The sequence below is a fragment of the Phyllobates terribilis genome, unplaced genomic scaffold, assembly GCF_046119375.1.
Source record: "Phyllobates terribilis strain yellow unplaced genomic scaffold, ASM4611937v1 Scaffold_1__5_contigs__length_1240528914, whole genome shotgun sequence".
NCBI lineage: Eukaryota > Metazoa > Chordata > Amphibia > Anura > Dendrobatidae > Phyllobates > Phyllobates terribilis.
Genome location: NW_027362761.1, coordinates 720,761,276 through 720,780,666, shown reverse-complemented (window position 1 = coordinate 720,780,666; position 19,391 = coordinate 720,761,276). Strand labels below are relative to the sequence as shown.

At 39.0% G+C, this 19,391-nt stretch overlaps 1 protein-coding gene across 13 annotated transcripts in view; it reads left to right on the top strand.

Moving 5' to 3' along the window:
- ADGRL3 (adhesion G protein-coupled receptor L3) overlaps positions 1-19,391 on the top strand; it is a 1,088,292-nt gene that overhangs the window by 471,586 nt on the left and 597,315 nt on the right. For all 13 annotated transcript variants that reach the window (XM_073686326.1, XM_073686314.1, XM_073686318.1 and 10 more), the window contains one exon: positions 7,147-7,947. In XM_073686326.1, the coding sequence (XP_073542427.1) occupies positions 7,147-7,947 (801 nt within the window). The remainder of the gene's footprint in view (positions 1-7,146; positions 7,948-19,391) is intronic.

The window sequence follows — 19,391 nt, the reverse complement described above, 5'->3', positions numbered from 1 at the left end:
CAGGGTTCACCGCGGCTCTGGCACAAACCCGGCGACACGGAGGTGGCACGGGCAGGAGCGGACTGGCCGTCTCGGCTTCTCACTTTTTGGATTTTAGAAGGGCATGACATGCCTATATCTGTGTCTCCCCCTCCTTTTACTCCTCCACCTCTTTTCTTTTCGCATGACTATATGTACTTGTCACTTTTCCATGTGTTAGTTGTGTCTTCTGAGCAGTTTGTCAGCTTTTGGACACCTTTGAAGGTGTTTTCTATGTGTTTTTGTTTGCCTGCCATTGGTTTTAACGGTGTTCGAAGGTGTTCGACGAACAGTTCGACGAACAGTTCGGCGAACACACGGGTGTTCGACGAACCGAACCGAACTCGAACACTACGGGGGTGGCTCAACACTAGTCACAAGCTTGCATTTCTGGCACTTAAAGTTTGTCTTTTCCTCTGGCAAGTCTGTAAACATATAGCACACTGCAGCTCACCATATGGATAATCTCCTTCTCCATGTTGAACAAAATGAATTGTTGTTGAACTGCTGAAAAGATTGACGATTTCCTTTAAGCAGCTTGATCCAGCTACACCCAAAGATCTTCAGACTCACGGCGACTCTTCTCTTCCCAAAATGCATCAGAAATATGCAAATTTCCTTCCTTGAGCTTCAATTCCTGGTTTGACGATTTTCTTCAAGCAGTTCGATTCAGCTACACCCAAAGATCTTCAGACTTGCAGCGACTCTTCAGTCTTCCCAGAATGCACAGGAAATATGCAAATTACCTCCGTCGAGCTTCAATTCCAATTCAATTCCATTGCGAGCAGACGATTATGTAACTTCATGTACTTGATTTTTATGCTAGCGGTCACAAGCCAACTTGACTCATCCAGTTTTCTCAACTCCCTTTTATAAAGAAAATTTGAACGTGTCTAGTCAGCATATGTCTGACCGCTTACATCGGGGAATCATGACAGCATGAGTATTTATTCGTTTCGTTTTCTTATATAGCATCATTAATTCCACAGCACTTTACAGATATTATCAGAGTACTACACACTGTCACGATTCATCAGTATGCAGTTACATAGAGTGCCTGCAGACCTTTTTCCCAAGCCTGCACAACACCTTTTATAAATTATAAAGTGTATTTCTAAGAAATAAAAACATATTTTTGGAGGTGATGGCACTTTATTTCACAATTTATAAGTTTTTCATATATAATAAATGTCTTTACTATATATATCTCGCTATCACTGGGATGTGGTCTGGCCCTTGCCAGGATTTCATCTCACACCCTCCAGCATGGTAGGCAGCTGACTTACCTGTGAACCACAGACTGCATTGCTACACAAAGAAGAATTTTCTGCTGCTACATCTCTACATGCTGTTCTTCATCTTTATGGGCACATTGTACTGGCACATGGAGATCCAGCTTTATATTCTGTACCTCTACTCTTCTATGTATTAAATGCACAAATAAATGAATGAATAAATAAATGTTGTGTACAACATTTATTTATTCAGAAATATATGAATAAATATAATAATATAAATAAATATATAATAATATATATTTATGTATTTAGTACGTATTTATTATTTATCCTGGAGAAGATCAGACTTCAAGAAATGGAGAGGATTAATGTAACATAATTTAATTTAATGTACAGACAGATGCAATCCTTTCCTCAAGGAGGAACCAAATGATCGCAGCAACATGCAAGAGCAGAAGACATTGCTGTGTTTCACATAATGCCCTGGCTTCAGCTGAGGACACAGCTGAAGTTGAGACATAGCGCTGACCTAATGGGACATCTCCCTCAATATGAGACTGGACTTTAGATGGTTGGGAGGTAGAATTTAGGAAAAGGGTGAAAAATATGCCATCATACAGTACAGTAGCATGCCGATTCACCTTTAGCCATACTTGCCAACTTTTTGAGCCATATCTATTTAACTTTTCAGTCAGCATAGCTATATGAGTGCTTGTTTTTATGGGATGGGTTCTATTTTTTAATGATACTATTTTATACTATTTTGGGATACATGTGATTTTTTTAATTGTTTTTTTTTGTCTCACTTTATTATAACTTGTATGGATTAAATTGACATTTTTTTTTTAATTTTCAAGTTTTTCTTTAGTCCTTCTTGCAGATTTGAGCTTCAATGACCTTGATTGGTCACATAATACACAAGTGTATTTAATGTGTCAGCATAATGCTACCAGGCATTCTGTTAGACCCAGCCTCTGGCAGTGTGTAATAGAGGGGCTATGATGGCAACAATAGGGTTCATAGTTAGGCCCCCTACCACCATGACAATGTATTGGAACCACTGCCGTCAGGTCTGCTGGTAGGTTGATGGGCTGAAAGAAGGTGCCCCCTTACATGATCAGTACCTACACAATCAGCATGGCATATACAGATTAAGGGTTAACACCTACACCACAAATTACCCCATGTTTAGTAGCAAGCTTGTAGATAAGACTTGCTCACAAATCTCAACTATAAACCTCTTAAATTAGCAGTGTTAATGAACGTGCAGTGTGAATTTACAAGCCACAGCACATAATTATCTGCCCATAATTGTATGCCCTCCTTTCCCCCTTTCTTCATTCAGACAGGCTGAAATGAGAGCTGCAAATATTTGTAATTTCCACTTAGTGGTGGAAATAATATGCCCGTTTGTTAATGTTATCACTTCCACCTGTCAGGGGGACATTGACTGGTATGGTGTGCTCTCTTACATAGTATGGATACAATGGTTTATGTTGTACTAAGCACCTTCCCCACTCAGGGATTACAAAAGCAATGCAGACAGACATCAGCAACAATTCAAGTTGATTTTGTAATCACTGGAAGGCAACAAGTGATGGTTACAGAATATCTTGAACAGAAGTATATAGTTAATATATAGTAATGACCTAACACTGGTGACACTTTGTGTGTGCTTGCAATATGGCGATGGCAAACACTTCAGCAGCTCCTCTGCTGTTTCTTTCACAATGCAGCACAGCACAGATCCCCATTGCTACGAGGTCACAAGCCCCTCTCATGGTAACCTCTCTTAGCAGCGATTCTCTGCAGTAGATCTTGCCTGGCAACTTGCACACTATTGTGGCCTACTCACCTAATTATAGACTCACAGTTTCTTACACATAGACCACTGTGTCTGGCTGTTTCTGATTTGGTGATTACGTTTCTGCACTCTACTTGTGCAGCAGTCCTCACACTCAATACATCTCTATGTTCCTCTCTGTTGTGGCAAATCTTTGCTCTTGTGGCAGCTTTTCCTTGTGCTGTCCATGGATATGCTCTTCACTCACTGTTAAAAGCCTCTATGTTGCCCACAGTTTCCTTGTTGTGGTGGTTCTCTCATACAGGTGGGCTAATCTCTTTCATGTGGGGCAGAGTATATCAACTGCAGTGCAAGCTGGAGCTTTTTACCTCCTCACTTTGTTCCTAATTAGTCCTTAGAGATGGCACTTAAGTTCGCAAGTGTTACTCACCCATTACTTGCTAGATTTTTATCTTGCAGGTCTATTCTAATGGCCCTTCTCCAATCTTGTTTCTGCAATTTTACACAGCAAGTTCAGTGTGTTAATGGTTAAAATTGCAAATTCTTGAAAAAACAAGCAAATTACCTCTTATTAAAAATCATCTCTGTTCTAAGTAAGGAGTGCAGGGCTTGCAGGCTCTTTGATATAGACCTTGCAAGCGCTGTTCTGATGACTGGATCTGGCCAGGTTTAGTATCCTTGTGCTACTCCGCAATCGACCTCTGCTTGCAGCATTGGAAAGACGGATTGCAGGAATAATGGGTTAAATTCTGCGCTGTTAAGCATGAATGGAGTCAGGGTGTTATGACTGTAAAGGCGCACTCACACGGGTAATGTACAAATCAGGAGAGACAAACACCTGAACCCAACAGGTCCCTGTTCAAACTAGGGAAGTCCCTAATCTGACCCTGATTTGTCCCTGCCCGATAGCGGAGGTTGGCACCCTAAATTTACGCAATGGTGTCCCCCACTTAACGTCGACTTACTCTGAAGGTCCTTAACTGCACCCTCTCTATAAACAATGTATAATACTAAAACAATAATGACTATAATGTGAAATACGCAGAAATCTGAGGAAAAGACACAGGCCTATGAACGTGTTCAGACAGTCACAAAGGAAAGACAAGAAAATAAGAACAATGCAATAAATGGAAAATGTGGAGAACCTCCCAGACCCCAAACATAAAAGAAAGGTAAGGGTACTGGGGAAGAAGACACACAACCAAACCATAGGAAAAGCAAGAGAGATTAACTAGATAAAAGAATCCCTAACTGAGGCTCTGGATCTCCAAACATCTGTCTTGAAATATAGCCAGCAAAGATGCAGGTGCAAGATGAGTATACATAGCCCCTCCCAAGAAGTGATAGGACACAGCCAAATTGGGAAGTGAGAGACACCAGAATAGAAGCAAGCCAAAGAAAGGAACAAAAAGACATAAGAACAATCAGCAGTTGGACAGATACTAAACTGGCTGTGGCTCAGTAGAAAGGCAACCTGACCATGCAGCAAGAGGTCACCTGATCGAGACCCAAAACCAAGGCATGACACAAGGATCCCGGAGATAAATATGTGGTTTATTCGCCCATGTGTTTCTCAAAGTTGCAACACTCCTTTTTCAGGACAAACCACGGATCCTAAAAAAAATTGTACGATATATCATATATAAATATAATTGGAAAAGGGTATAAAGAACAGATAAGTATTTTCCTACCAGTGTAGGTAAAAAAAATAAAGAGAATATAAAAATAACATAAATTAGCCCTCAAATATCACAAAAAAATCTATTTGAAAATCCAAATGAGAAAAACGTGCAGCTTTTGAAACAGTAGGAATGAAAAATAAGACAATGTGCCTGATGTTGAACTGTTGTGTGGAGTGGGCTGAATGTTGTGGAGTGGGCTGGGTTCTTGAGCAAGAATCAATTGCTTCTGTCTTCTTCAGTGCTGTGGTTTCCCTTGCATGGAGACATCTAAAAGTCACATACAATTTCTTGAAGAGTAGTATAATAATAAAGAACTATATATATTTGGAATTGCTATAATTTTACTAACTTGCCGCATAAAGCTGCCAGGTTATTTTAACCACACAGAGTAAAAACATAACCTTTGAACAATAGCAGAATTGGTGTTTTTTTCCCACCATTCATCCTCATAAAATGTTTCCCAAATTTTCAGTATATTTTATGATAAATTGAATAGCGTAACTCCAAATTACAACTCGTCCCACAAAAAAAAAATTTGGCTCTTAAAGACGGAAGAAAACTGAAACTGTAAAAATTATAATTCTCCATGGAAACTGTAAAAATGAAAATTGTCCATGTAACTATGAAAATTGTCTAATTGTCCATTGTTCAATTGCGCCTTATTGACATTCAAGAGAAATTCCCAGAAAACGGAATGCAAACTTGGGTAATAGTTCATTATCCCTATAATCCAAATTCAATTCACAGATAAACCCTTTAAAGACCCAGATATTTATCATTTTTTCCTTCCCTTGTAACAACAGTCATAATTTTTTTTTTTCATTTTTCCGTTGATGTAACCATATGTGGACTTGCTTTTTGTAGGATAAGTTTTAGTTTTGAACGAAACCATTCATTGTACCATATAAAACATAATTCTGACATTGCTTTTTCGGTTTTGTTTCATGGTTAAAAAAATATGAAAACCTTGTAAAAAAAAATGTTTTGTTTCTGTTGCCATTAGGGATGGGCGAACCCAAACGGTAAAGTTCGGGGTCTGTACCAGACATCTAGTGTCCGTGCATGGGCCCCGAACATGGACTTCTCCAGGAAGTCCGTTCTACTGTTTGGGTTCCGCAGCCCGAACAAAGCTTGTTGAAAGGCTGCAGCGCAGCCAATCAACAAGCTTTGCCGGTGTGGTCACTTCCGGCTCAATCACAGCCATGACAAGTATTGACATGGCTGTGATTGACCGGAACACACTGTGAAAAACAAAAAATTACATGCAGTCTGCTCTATTTGTACTAACCAGCTCAAATAAAGCTGACAGCTGCAAGCTGAGCTGTCACCTTTATATTGGCGGGTTATAAAAAATAGAGTGGTCCCATGCCGTTTTTTTAAATTATTTAAATAAATAATTTAAAAAAACGCATGGGGTCTCCCCCATTTTTGACAGCCAGCCAAGCTAAAGCAGACAGCTGCGGGCTGGTACTCTCACACTGGGTAGGGGCCACGGATATTGACCCTCCCCAGCCTAAAAATAGCAGTGTAATAAAAAGTTTTCAAAAAGTCATATGTACCACAAAATGGCACCATTAAAACTACAGCTCATCACACCAAAAACAAGACCTCACACAGCTCCTTTGACAGACAGATGTAAAATATATGGCTCTGTGAATATGAACGCAATTATTATTTTCCTTTTGTAGTTTATTGCACAAAAGTAATAAAACAGACATAAAAGTATGTAAATTTGGTATTTCTGTAATCTTTTTTATTTATTATATATTATATTATTATTTATCGTCAGGATTACAGCATACTGCTGAAGCCAGTCACTGAGCTCATAAGCAGAGTCGCTGAGCTCCGTGACTGGCAGCAGCACTAATGTGCAGTGTAGTTGTGATGTCACCACTGTCGCCTATGAACAAAGACCAGATCAGTGCCAGAGAGCCGGCACTTCACCTGGGATTGGTGAGTTATTTTATACTTTTACAAGCCTTCGCGCAAACAGAATGTTATATTGCAAAACACCTTGAACTCTTTATTTGTGTGGCATGAGAAAAATTTTAAAATGTAAAAAAAAAAAAAAAAAAACTAAATTGCTGTTTTTTTTTCTTCTCTCTCTTAAAGAGTGAATTAAAGTTAGTTAATAAGTTATTTGCAGTCTAAAATGGTGCCACTAACATATACAACTCATCCAACAAAAAACAAGCCCTCTTTTGATTATATCAATTGAAAAATGGGTCCTGGAATGTAACTATGGGAGAATAAAAAAAAGAATATAGTCTTCTTCTTCCTATTGTTAAATGGCTGCAATAGATTCTTTTTCGTTCATTTTCTTTGTTTCTACCATTATTCAGGACGGTTTTTCTTTACTATAGTGTTGCTGACTGCTAATAAGAACATATTTGTCTTCTTGCAGTGTTTCTTTGTCCTGGAATGCTAAAGGGAGTTTATCAGAGTGAACACTTATTTGAATCTGATCACCAATCAGGAGCATGGTGTAAAGATCCTTTGCAGGCATCTGATAAGATATATTACATGCCATGGACTCCCTATAGAACTGACACCCTAACAGAGTACTCTTCTAAAGATGACTTCATTGCTGGACGACCAACTACGACTTACAAGCTTCCTCATAGAGTAGATGGTACAGGCTTTGTGGTCTATGATGGAGCTCTCTTTTTTAATAAGGAACGTACCCGGAATATAGTCAAGTTTGACCTTAGGACAAGAATTAAAAGCGGAGAGGCTATTATCGCAAGTGCCAATTATCATGACACGTCTCCTTATAGATGGGGTGGTAAATCGGATATTGATCTTGCAGTTGATGAAAATGGACTCTGGGTCATTTATGCCACAGAACAAAATAATGGGAGAATAGTGATTAGTCAACTTAATCCTTATACCCTGCGAATTGAAGGAACCTGGGATACTGCATACGATAAGCGCTCTGCATCAAATGCCTTCATGATTTGTGGGATATTGTATGTGGTAAAGTCTGTTTATGAAGATGATGATAATGAAGCAACTGGGAATAAAATCGATTACATATATAACACAGACCAGGTCAACGATGATTATGTTGATATACCATTCCCAAACTCATATCAGTACATTGCTGCTGTGGATTACAATCCTCGGGACAATTTACTTTATGTATGGAACAATTATCATGTAGTGAAGTATTCTCTGGATTTCGGAATTTTGGACAGCAAATCAGGTATGTCTGCCATACATTTGACTACAGCATTGTTATATTAGCTTGCGATAACATGTTAGTATATATATATATATATATATATATATATATATATATATATATATATATATATATATATATATACACACACACACACACACATACAGTATATATATGTATATATTTACCAACGTGTGTATATTTGGAAGATGCCCAAGTGTTATTGCCAAGCCAGGTGAGATAATATTTTTGTTGGCTAATTTGTACACGACTTTCAGGGTGTATGTACATTTTAAGAATTTCATTTATTAATTGCTTCTTGTAGCAGCTTTCTTGTTATTGAAATTGATGGCATATTGTCAGGATTCGCCAACACTGTCTAATAATTCGGACTCCTATACCCAGACTCCTACCAACTCTGAGAATTTTTTCCCCGCACTTTGGCCTCCCGTCCTATAATAATTGGGTGCGAATACTATTTGCTAAGTTGGTTAGCAGCAGTTGGATGTACCATCATGTGTTCAGGTTATCCAAGGAAATGTTAGATAAACCTGTAAAGAGATGCAAATTGCAAAAAAAGAGTAAAGGAACATGGCATGTGCTTAAAGGCTATACAAGTTTGGTTCTCTGTCACACACTTATTACATGTGAACAGGGCTGATTCTAGCTTTTCTGTTGCTTGAGGCAAAAACTAAAATGCTTTCCCTCCACCCCTCAAAAAAATTGCATTCAATAAAAATCTAAAATTGTCCTTTTCCAGCTTTAATTTAACATTTATATTGGCAGTATGCATAATTATATAATATCAGTGAATAAGCATACATAAATATGTACCATATAAATATATTCGACAGTGGAAATAGCACATATGTCTATTTATCTATACATATACAAATATATGTCATGGACATTTGCATACAAATACATGCATGTGTTGCACATGTGACATACACATATATATATACAGTTATATGAAAAAGTTTGGGCACCCCTATTAATCTTAAGCTTAATGTTTTATAAAAATTGGTGTTCTTGCAACAGCTATTTCAGTTTGATATATGTAATAACTGTTGGACACAGTAATGTTTCTGCCTTGAAATGAGGTTTATTGTACTAACAGAAAATGTGCAATCTGCATTCAAACAAAATTTGACAGGTGCATAAGTATGGGCACCCTTATCATTTTCTTGTTTTAAATACTCCTACCTACTTTTTACTGACTTACTAAAGCACTTTTTTGGGGTTTTGTAACCTCATTGAGCTTTGAACTTCATAGCCAGGTGTATGCAATCATGAGAAAAGCTACTTAAAGTGGCCACTTGCAAGTTGTTCTCCTGTTTGAATCTCCTCTGAAGAGTGGCATCGTGGGCTCCTCAAAACAACTGTCAAATGATCTGAAAACAAAGATTATTCAACATAGTTGTTCAGGGGAAGGATACAAAAAGCTGTCTCAGAGATTTAACCTGTCAGTTTCCACTGTGAGGAACATAGTAAGGAAATGGAAGAACACAGGGATAGTTCTTGTTAAGGCCAGAAGTGGCAGGCCAAGAAAAACATCAGAAAGGCAGAGAAGAAGAATGGTGAGATCAGTCAAGGACAATCCTCAGACCACCTCCAGAGAGCTGCAGATGGTGTCACTGTGCATCGGTCAACTATACAACGCACTTTGCACAAGGAGAAGCTGTATGGCAGAGTGATGCGAAAGAAGCCGTTTCTGCAAGCACGCCACAAACAGAGTCGGCTGAGGTATGCAAAAGCACATTTCGAGAAGCCAATTTCTTTTTGGAAGAAGGTCCTGTGGACTGATGAAACCAAGATTGAGTTGTTTGATCATACAAAAAGGCATTATGCATGGCGGCAAAAAAACACAGCATTCCAAGAAAAACACTAGCTACCCACAGTAATATTTGGTGGAGGTTCCATCATGCTTTGGGGCTGTGTAGCCAATGCCGGCACTGGGAATCTTGTTAAAGTTGAGGGACGCATGGATTCCACTCAGTATCAGCAGATTCTTGACAATAATGTTCAATAATCAGTGATAAAGTTGAAATTACGCAGGGGATGGATCTTTCAGCAAGACAATGATCCAAAACACTGCTCCAAATCTACTCAGGCATTCATGCAGAGGAACAATTACAATGTTCTGGAATGGCCATCCCAGTCCCCAGACCTGAATATCATTGAACATCTGTGGGATCATTTGAAGAGGGCTGTCCATGCTTGGCGACCATCAAACTCAACTGAACTGGAATTGTTTTGTAAAGAGGAATGGTCAAAAATACCTTCATCCAGGATCCAGGAGCTCATTAAAAGCTACAGGAAGCGACTAGAGGCTGTTATTTTTGCAAAAGGAGGATCTACTAAATATTAATGTCACTTTTCTGGTGAGGTGCCCATACTTATGCACCTGTCAAATTTTGTTTGAATGCAGATTGCACATTTTCTGTTAGTACAATAAACCTCATTTCAAGGCAGAAACATTACTGCGTCTAACAGTTATTACATATATCAAACTGAAATAGCTGTTGCAAAAACACCAATTTTTATAAAACATTAAGCTTAAGATTAATAGGGGTGCCCAAACTTTTTCATATAACTGTATATACCGTATATATACCGTTCATGCATTGCACATGCTACCCTCATAACTCATACCTCACAACCGTCCTGGATCCAGCAGGACAGTACTAAATTTAGGGAGCTGTCCCACTGCCCTAAGAGGTCGAGGGTATGTCCTGACTTCAATTGCATCTATGTCCCTAGTATATAAATACAGTTTTACTTGTTTTTTTATTATGTATACACCTTTTCACATGTAAAGCGCTATGGAATAAATGGTGCTATAATAATAATAATAATAATAATATAATAGTGGATGAAGAAAGGAGCGGACAGACCCTTGCTTCACCATTACTTCTAAGTAGAGCCTTAAGGCACTGTGTTGTGTGACTGTGGGGGCATTATAATGTGTTTGGGAGACTGTTGGGGGCACCATACTGTGTTGGGGAACAGTGAGATCATCAGACTGTGTGTATGTAGGGGACTGGGGTGTGCATCATTTTGTGTAGGGAGACAGTGGGGGGCATCCTACTGTGTGGTGAAATGTACTGTGTGGCATCATACTGTATATGAGATATATGTAGTGTAAAGTCATCATACTGTGTGGGGCATTGTACTGCGGGCATCACATTGTATGTTTGGGGCCACTATGGGCATCATATTTTGTGTGACAGTATGTGAGGGATACTGTGCGTAGAGACTGTGGGAACATTGTCCTAATTTGTTGGGGCTGCTGGGAGCATCTTACTGGGTGAAGACACTGTGTGGGTGCATCATATTGTGTAGGGGAATGTGGGGGCATCATACTGTGTGGGAGCAATGTACTGTTGGGTCATCATGCTGTGTGGGGGGAATGTAGTATGAGGGCATTATACTATTTTGGGGGAATATACTGAAAGGACTTTAGTCTATATGTGTCGGAAAGTTTTGTGGGGCATTATACTATATGGGGGGATGTAATGTTGGCACATCATTTTGTGTGTGGAGGCCTAGGGCCATGAAAAGTGGTATTTTACGGTGTCGGAACATCAATCGGCATCACTAGGAGCAATATTTCTGTGTGGGCACATATAAAGAACTGGCCAAGGATAGAGAAGTGGCTTAGCATAAAATAGAAATTGCTGCAGTATACTACACGATATGTATCCCTCTTTTTTAACTTTAAAAGTTGAGAGGTATTCATACATATATACACATGCATTGCACATATGACACACATACAGTACAGACCAAAAGTTTGGACACACCTTCTCATTTAAAGATTTTTCTGTATTTTCATGACTATGAAAATTGTACATTCACACTGAAGGCATCAAAACTATGAATTAACACATGTGGAATTATATACTTAACAAAAAAGTGTGAAACAACTGAAAATATGTCTTGTATTGTCGGTTCTTCAAAGTAGACACCTTTTGCTTTGATGACTGCTTTGCACACTCTTGACATTCTCTTGATGAGCTTCAAGAGGTAGTCACCGGAAATGGTTTTCACTTCACAGGTGTGCCCTGTCAGGTTTAATAAGTGGGATTTTTTGCCTTATAAATTGGGTAGGGACCATCAGTTGTGTTGTGCAGAAGTCAGGTGGATACACAGCTGATAGTCCTACTGAATAGACTGTTAGAATTTGTATTATGGCAAGAAAAAAGCAGCTAAGTAAAGAAAAACGAGTGGCCATCATTACTTTAAGAAATGAAGGTCAGTCAGTCCGAAAAATTGGGCAAATTTTGAAAGTGTCCCCAAGTGCAGTTGCAAAAACCATCAAGCGCTACAAAGAAAATGGCTCACATGAGGACCGCCCTAGGAAAGGAAGACCAAGAGTCACCTCTGCTTCTGGGGATAAGTTTATCTGAGTCACCAGCCTCAGAAATCGCAGGTTAACAGCAGCTCAGATTAGAGACCAGGTCAATGCCACACAGAGTTCTAGCAGCAGACACATCTCTACAACAACTGTTAAGAGGAGACTTTGTGCAGCAGGCCTTCATGGTAAAATAGCTGCTAGGAAACCACTGCTAATGACAGGCAACAAGCAGAAGAAACTTGTTTGGGCTAAAGAACACAAGGAATGGTCATTAGACCAGTGGAAATCTGTGCTTTGGTCTTATGAGTCCAAATTTGAGATCTTTGGTTCCAACCACCGTGTCTTTGTGCGACGCAGAAAAGGTAAACGGATGGACTCTACATGCCTGGTTCCCACCGTGAAGCATGGAGGAGGAGGGGTGATGGTGTGAGGGTGCTTTGCTGGTGACACTGTTGGGGATTTATTCAAAATTGAAGGCATACTGAACCAGCATGGCTACCACAGCATCTTGCAGCGGCATGCTATTCCATCCGGTTTCCATTTAGTTGGACCATCATTTATTTTTCAACAGGACAATGACCCCAAACACACCTCCAGGCTGTGTAAGGGCTATTTGACAAAGAAGGAGAGTGATGGGGTGCTACGCCAGATGACCTGGCCTCCACAGTCACCAGACCTGAACCCAATTGAGATGGTTTGGGGTGAGCTGGACCGTAGAGTGAAGGCAAAAGGGCCAACAAGTGCTAAGCATCTCTGGGAACTCCTTCAAGATTGTTGGAAGACCATTTCCGGTGACTACCTCTTGAAGCTCATCAAGAGAATGCCAAGAGTGTGCAAAGCAGTCATCAAAGGAAAAGGTGGCTACTTTGAAGAACCTAGAATATAAGACATATTTTCAGTTGTTTCACACTTTTTTGTTAAGTATATAATTCCACATGTGTTAATTCATAGTTTTGATGCCTTCAGTGTGAATGTACAATTTTCATAGTCATGAAAATACAGAAAAATCTTTAAATGAGAAGGTGTGTCCAAACTTTTGGTCTGTACTGTACATATATACATTTGCACTGCATATGTGACTGTGATACATATACACACATACTTTACCTTTTGTGCTGCTTAGATGGATATTATTGTGCCTATTATTGAGCCTTCTGAGGACAACACTCTCCAGGTTGGGGATTGGGTACATGACAGATTTGGACTTCCTTAGCAGCAGTTCAGGAAGCTTTCCCCTTCCCCACTTCCATGTCCCTGACTGCAAAGCTGGATTACAGTAATGCAGGAAGTTCTACTGTTGTACAGAACAGTGAAGTTCAGATGGGGCTGGAGGGCTGTCATTAACCCCTTAATGAAGGACCAAATTTTGGCCTTAAAAGACTATTCCCCATTTTTCAAAACTGACGTGTCAATTTATCTAGTAGTAACTCTGGAATGCTTCTACATATCCCAGTGATTCTGAAATTTTGTTTTCATGACTCATTGTACTTTATATCAGTGGCATACATTATATATACAGGGTGGGCCATTTATATGGATACACCTAAATTAAATGGGAATGGTTGGTGATATCAACTTCCTGTTTGTGGCACATTAGCATATGGGAGGGGAAAAACTTTTCCAGATGGTGGTGACCATGGCGGCCATTTTGAAGTCAGCCATTTTGTATCCAACTTTATTTTTTTTAATGGGAAGAGGATCATGTGACACATCAAACTTATTGGGAATTTCTTAAGAAAAACAATGGTGTCAACCCTCTTCTCCCACTCTTGACACACTGATAGCAACACCGCAGAAGAAATGCTAGCACAGGCTTCCAGTATCCGTTGTTTCTGATGCTGCATATCTCGTATCTTCACAGCATAGACAACTGCCTTCAGATGACCCCAAAGATAAAAGTCTAAGGGGGTCAGATCGGGAGACCTTGGTGGCCATTCAACTGGCCCACAACGACCAATCCGCTTTCCAGGAAACTGTTCATGTAAGAATGCTCGGACCTGACACCCATAATGTGGTGGTGCACCATCTTGTTGGAAAAACTCAGGGAACGTGCCATTTTCAGTGCATAAAGAGGGCAACACATCATCATCTAGCAATTTCAAATATCCAGTGGCATTGAGGTTTCCATTGATGAAGAATGGCCTCACTATCTTTGTACCCCATATACCACACCATACCATTAAGATACGAGATGTGCAGCATCTGAAACAACGGATACTGGAAGCCTGTGCTAGCATTTCTTCTGCGGTGTTGCTGTCAGTGTGTCAAGAGTGTGAGAAGAGGGTTGCATTGACAATCCATCACAATGGGCAGCACTTTGAACACATTTTATAAGTGGTCATAAACTTGTAAAAACTCATGAAAGAATAAAGTTACGTTAAAACCAAGCACACCATTGTTTTTCTTAAGAAATTCTCAATAAGTTTGATGTGTCACATGACCCTCTTCCCATTGAAAAAAATAAAGTTGGATCCAAAATGGCCGACTTTAAAATGGCCACCATGGTCACCACCCATCTGGAGAAGTTTCCCCCCTCCCATATACTAATGTGCCACAAACAGGAAGTTGATATCATCAACCATTCCCATTTAATTTAGGTGTATCCATATAAATGGCCTACCCTGTATATATATATATATATATATATATATATATATATATATATATATATATATATATACACACACATATATATGTATGCATATATATATATATATATATGTGTACATATATATTTATATTTACATCGGGAAGAATAAGTATTTGATACTCTGCCGATTTTGCAAGTTTTCCCATCTACAAAGAATGGAGAGGTCTGTAATTGTTATCGTAGGTACACTTCAACTGTGAGAGACAGAATCTAAAAATAAAAACCGGAAAATCACATTCTATAATTTTTAAGTAATTAAATTGCATTTTATAGCATGAAATAAGTATTTGATCACCTACCAACCAGCAAGAATTCTGGCTCTCACGGACCTGTTAGTTTTTCTTTAAGAAGCCCTCCTACCCTGCACTCATTACCTGTATTAACTGCACCTGTTTGAACTCATTACCTGTATAAAAGACACCTATCCACACACTCCAACCTCTCCACCATGGCGAAGACCAAAGTGCTGTCTAAGGACACCAGGGACAAAATTGTAGACCAGCACAAGACTGGCATGGGCTACAGGACAATAGACAACAAAACCAAAGTAAATAATTCAAAGGGGCCCATAGACAATTAAACCAAAAGAACCATAAACCCCCCTTCTAAAATACTCTTTATTAAATACTATTAAAAAATTCAGATAATCATATCACACAAATAGACGAATAAACACAAAAAATAATAAATGTCATAACAGCAGGGGTGCTAAATAATGTGCAAGGTCCCTACTAGGACCCTATCTTTGCCTCTGCCTGTCTGTGGGGGTTGGCACCCTATATGTGAGTCGAGAGTGCCGCCCTCGCTCAGCGTAGGCTGACTCGGTTTATCCCTACTAAACCCTGTACCCTTATCTCTATATACAGTATATCAGATATTTAACTGTGGTGTCACTGGCTCCAATGCTTCTTATTGCTTATAGCACTCAGAGTAAGTCAACATTAGGACAGGGAAATGGATAGATTTAGAGAACAATCAATCATTATTTGTCTTGGGGCCTAGAATCTGGCCCTACACATTCCCTGCCTGTAAGCGGATGTTGCACCCTAATGTTCCTTGATACCCCCGCTCCTCGTCGGCTAGTCTTATTAAGCCCTGCAGAGCCCTGCAGTGCTCAGGAGGAAGGACATCTGGGAGGAACTCCCTAAATATCTGATAATCATGCATCGATTTGCACTTACTGGGCCCTAACCTAACTGTGGTATATGAAAACAATAAATCTACATTAGCATAGAAATAATAATTCAGTAATTATGCGCTAAATATGTCAAAAAGCCAAAAACCAGTGCAACAGCAAATTTAACCCAGACCTTTCGAAAGCCATGCCGGACCTTAATATTGATATTATGTCACCTCCTAGCTTCCCAGGAGTGGCAACAACAAATTTAGTGCTGGGTAATTGCCAGTCCAAGAAACAGGACACTTCTGATGTATACGAAATTAGCAAATTACTCTTCGAACAAGAACTGCAACAAGCGACCTGTGAATTTGCAAAACAACTACATGATCATGCACAGTGAGTTAATGAGGTTGAGACTAAGCTGACAAAATAGTTAAAACCCGGGACATAGATAAATCCACCCAGCTTGAATTAAAGCTAGAAGACATGGAAAACTGTTCAAGAAGAGCTAGTCTCCGCATTCATGGCTTGCCAGAGATAATAGTTGCACTTAAGAAAATAGAATTTAAAGGAGTTTTCCCACAAACAAAGTACATTTTAATCAATAGATCTTGGAATCATAATAAGTTTCACAATTCGATAAGTTAAAAAAACATGTTCCTGTGCTGAGATAATCTTATAAATGTGCCCCTGCTGTGTACTGTGTAGTGTTTGACCGTGCAGGAACATGGTCTGATCATACCACAGCTCCTGGGCAGGGGAGAAAGCGAAAGAGTATACAGACATTGCAGCATGGGATCATGGCTGATTGTTTCTGTGAGGTAAAACATTTCCCTGCCTTCTTAAAAACATATTTTATTTCACAGAAAGAATTAACTGCAATCCTGTGCTGTAATGTTTGTATACTTTTTTGCATTCTCTGCTGCCCAGGAGCTGTGGTATGATCAGACCATGTTCCTGCACGGTCAGTACACAGCCATTACACAGTACACAGCAGGGGCACATTTCTAAGATTATCTCAGCACAGGAACATTTTTTTAACACAACCAATTGTGGAACTTATTATTATTCCAAGATCAATTGCTTAAAGTGTACTTTGTTTGTGGGACAACTCCTTTAACTTATTTCTGGCCTTATTGCCTTAAGCAGGCACTATAATCGTCTGCATTGATTGCATACATAGAGCCTTAAAGGATTTATCCAGGATATTATTTTTTTTTTTAATTAGTAGTAAAGAAATAATTTAGTCCTGGATAATCTCTTTAACCAAACTACACATCCCATCTTTGCCACAAGATGTCATCCATTATCCAGAGGTCAGAGACATGATACTTAATGAAGCAAGAAACCGTTCTTCTCTTCCAGGCTAAGAATCAGGAGTCCAGATCTTTGCTGATTTAGCCCCCTGCACACTCATGTGCCAAAGACAACTTATGCTTTTCAAATTTGCCCTGCAAAAGGCACAAATTCGTTACCGTTGGGGGTTTCTGTTTCAATTCACCCTTCAAATTGTAGGCAATGACTACACGATGCGTTCCTTGATGGAAGGTTAATAAGCTTTGCGTTCCTCTAACAAACCTATGGATGCCCAGCAGAATCTCCCCTACCACAACGACCTTCTAGATTATAGGAAAGTCGCCAAAAGCCTTCCCGCTCTACTTCAGCTCATCCAGCTCATTGAACCCGACTGATAAATATAACGCCTATGGCTGCTTTTTTTCTTGACATTACAAAATACTTTCTGGTATATACTTTCTTGTCCCTAGACACTCTGGATTATTAGGGGGGTGGGTGACCTTATCATGGACTCTTAGAAAGACTGTTTGAGTTTGTTCCCAATGCGTCTTTTTCATGCGTTTTTGAGTTGGTCCACTCGAAAAAATGCCGAATACATTGCTCAAAATAGCTTTTCTAAGAATGGTCTTGTTCTTTTCTATGCACAAATGACTTGCTGTTCATATGTTCAGTCTTTTGAGTGTTATTTTAACTGTCAAACTTTTAAAAGAAGTGTCGTCCATTCTTCAGGCATTTACTTTACAATTCAAGTCATTAGTCATCTTTCTGAGTGTTTTTTTTATCATTTTTGCCTGAAAAAGAACATGAGTTTATTAATTGCTTAATAGATGTAATAAAACAACAGGAAGACACCAATAAGAAGCCACACAAAAAAAAAAACCACTGAAAAAACACACAATATATGCAGACGAAGAAAGCATTAAAAAAGAGCTCCAGGAAATGACGAAAAAAATGGAAACAAAAACCGCACAAGGTTACAAAAAAAACAGAAAAGTCAGAAAAAAGTACTGATTCCTGAAGCGGCTTCAGCTTGAAAAATTGATATTTTTGATCACCGGAAAGTAAACCACTGTGAACACACCTTTAAACACCTACACAATATGCTGTGTATTTGTGTTCATAGTGATGCATATATTATACACCATAATTAGATGTGACTTTTTTATATTTAGAAGGTTAGACATGATGGGGAAGTAAGAAAATTGTCCATTAAATATCCAAAATCTTGCTTTTGACTTTTAAGCTCACCCCACTGTGTGGAGTTGCATGTTGCCTTACTTAGTTATACAAAATCAGATGGTTGGCTTACTAAACCATCTACTATTTTGGGGTGCTTGCAACTCAACTACCCTTGGTTTTTACTGTTATGGTCACTATTTCTATGAATTATCAAAATATTCTTGTTTATATTGATTGGTTATGCAATGTTTTTAACCTTGATACACACTAGTATTTCTCTCTACCTAAACAAATGTGTGTTAAAAGATGATTTATTCAATGTACATTCACATTTATCCCATATAGTAACATGGCTTCCCATACTACTGTTGCAGTGTTTAAGATTTTAAGTCATAATTAGTGTTGAGCGATACCTTCCGATATCGGGAAATATCGGATCGGATTGGATCGGACCGATACCCAAAAAATATCGGATATCGCCGATTCCGATACCGGAAACCAATGCAAGTCAATGGGACACAAATATCGGAATGAAAATAAACCCTTTCTTTCCTTGTAGGTTAATTCTACATGAAGGAAAACAACTAAGAATAATGTAGAATGTATTACATGAAAAGCCGGTAATTCAGCAGGGGCATACACCGGTACCCGACAATTTAGAACAGAAAGAATAGAGCATCACACATAGATTAGATAGATAGAAACATGCCAGTCACATATATAAGAAGTACAGTGACAGTGTTGCTTACTGTACTTGTCATTTAGTGTTAAAGGATTTATTAAAAAAAATAATAGTGTTTTCATGCACCGTCTCTTTAAAAAAGCCGGCCGGCAATTCAGCATCGGTACCCGACAATTTA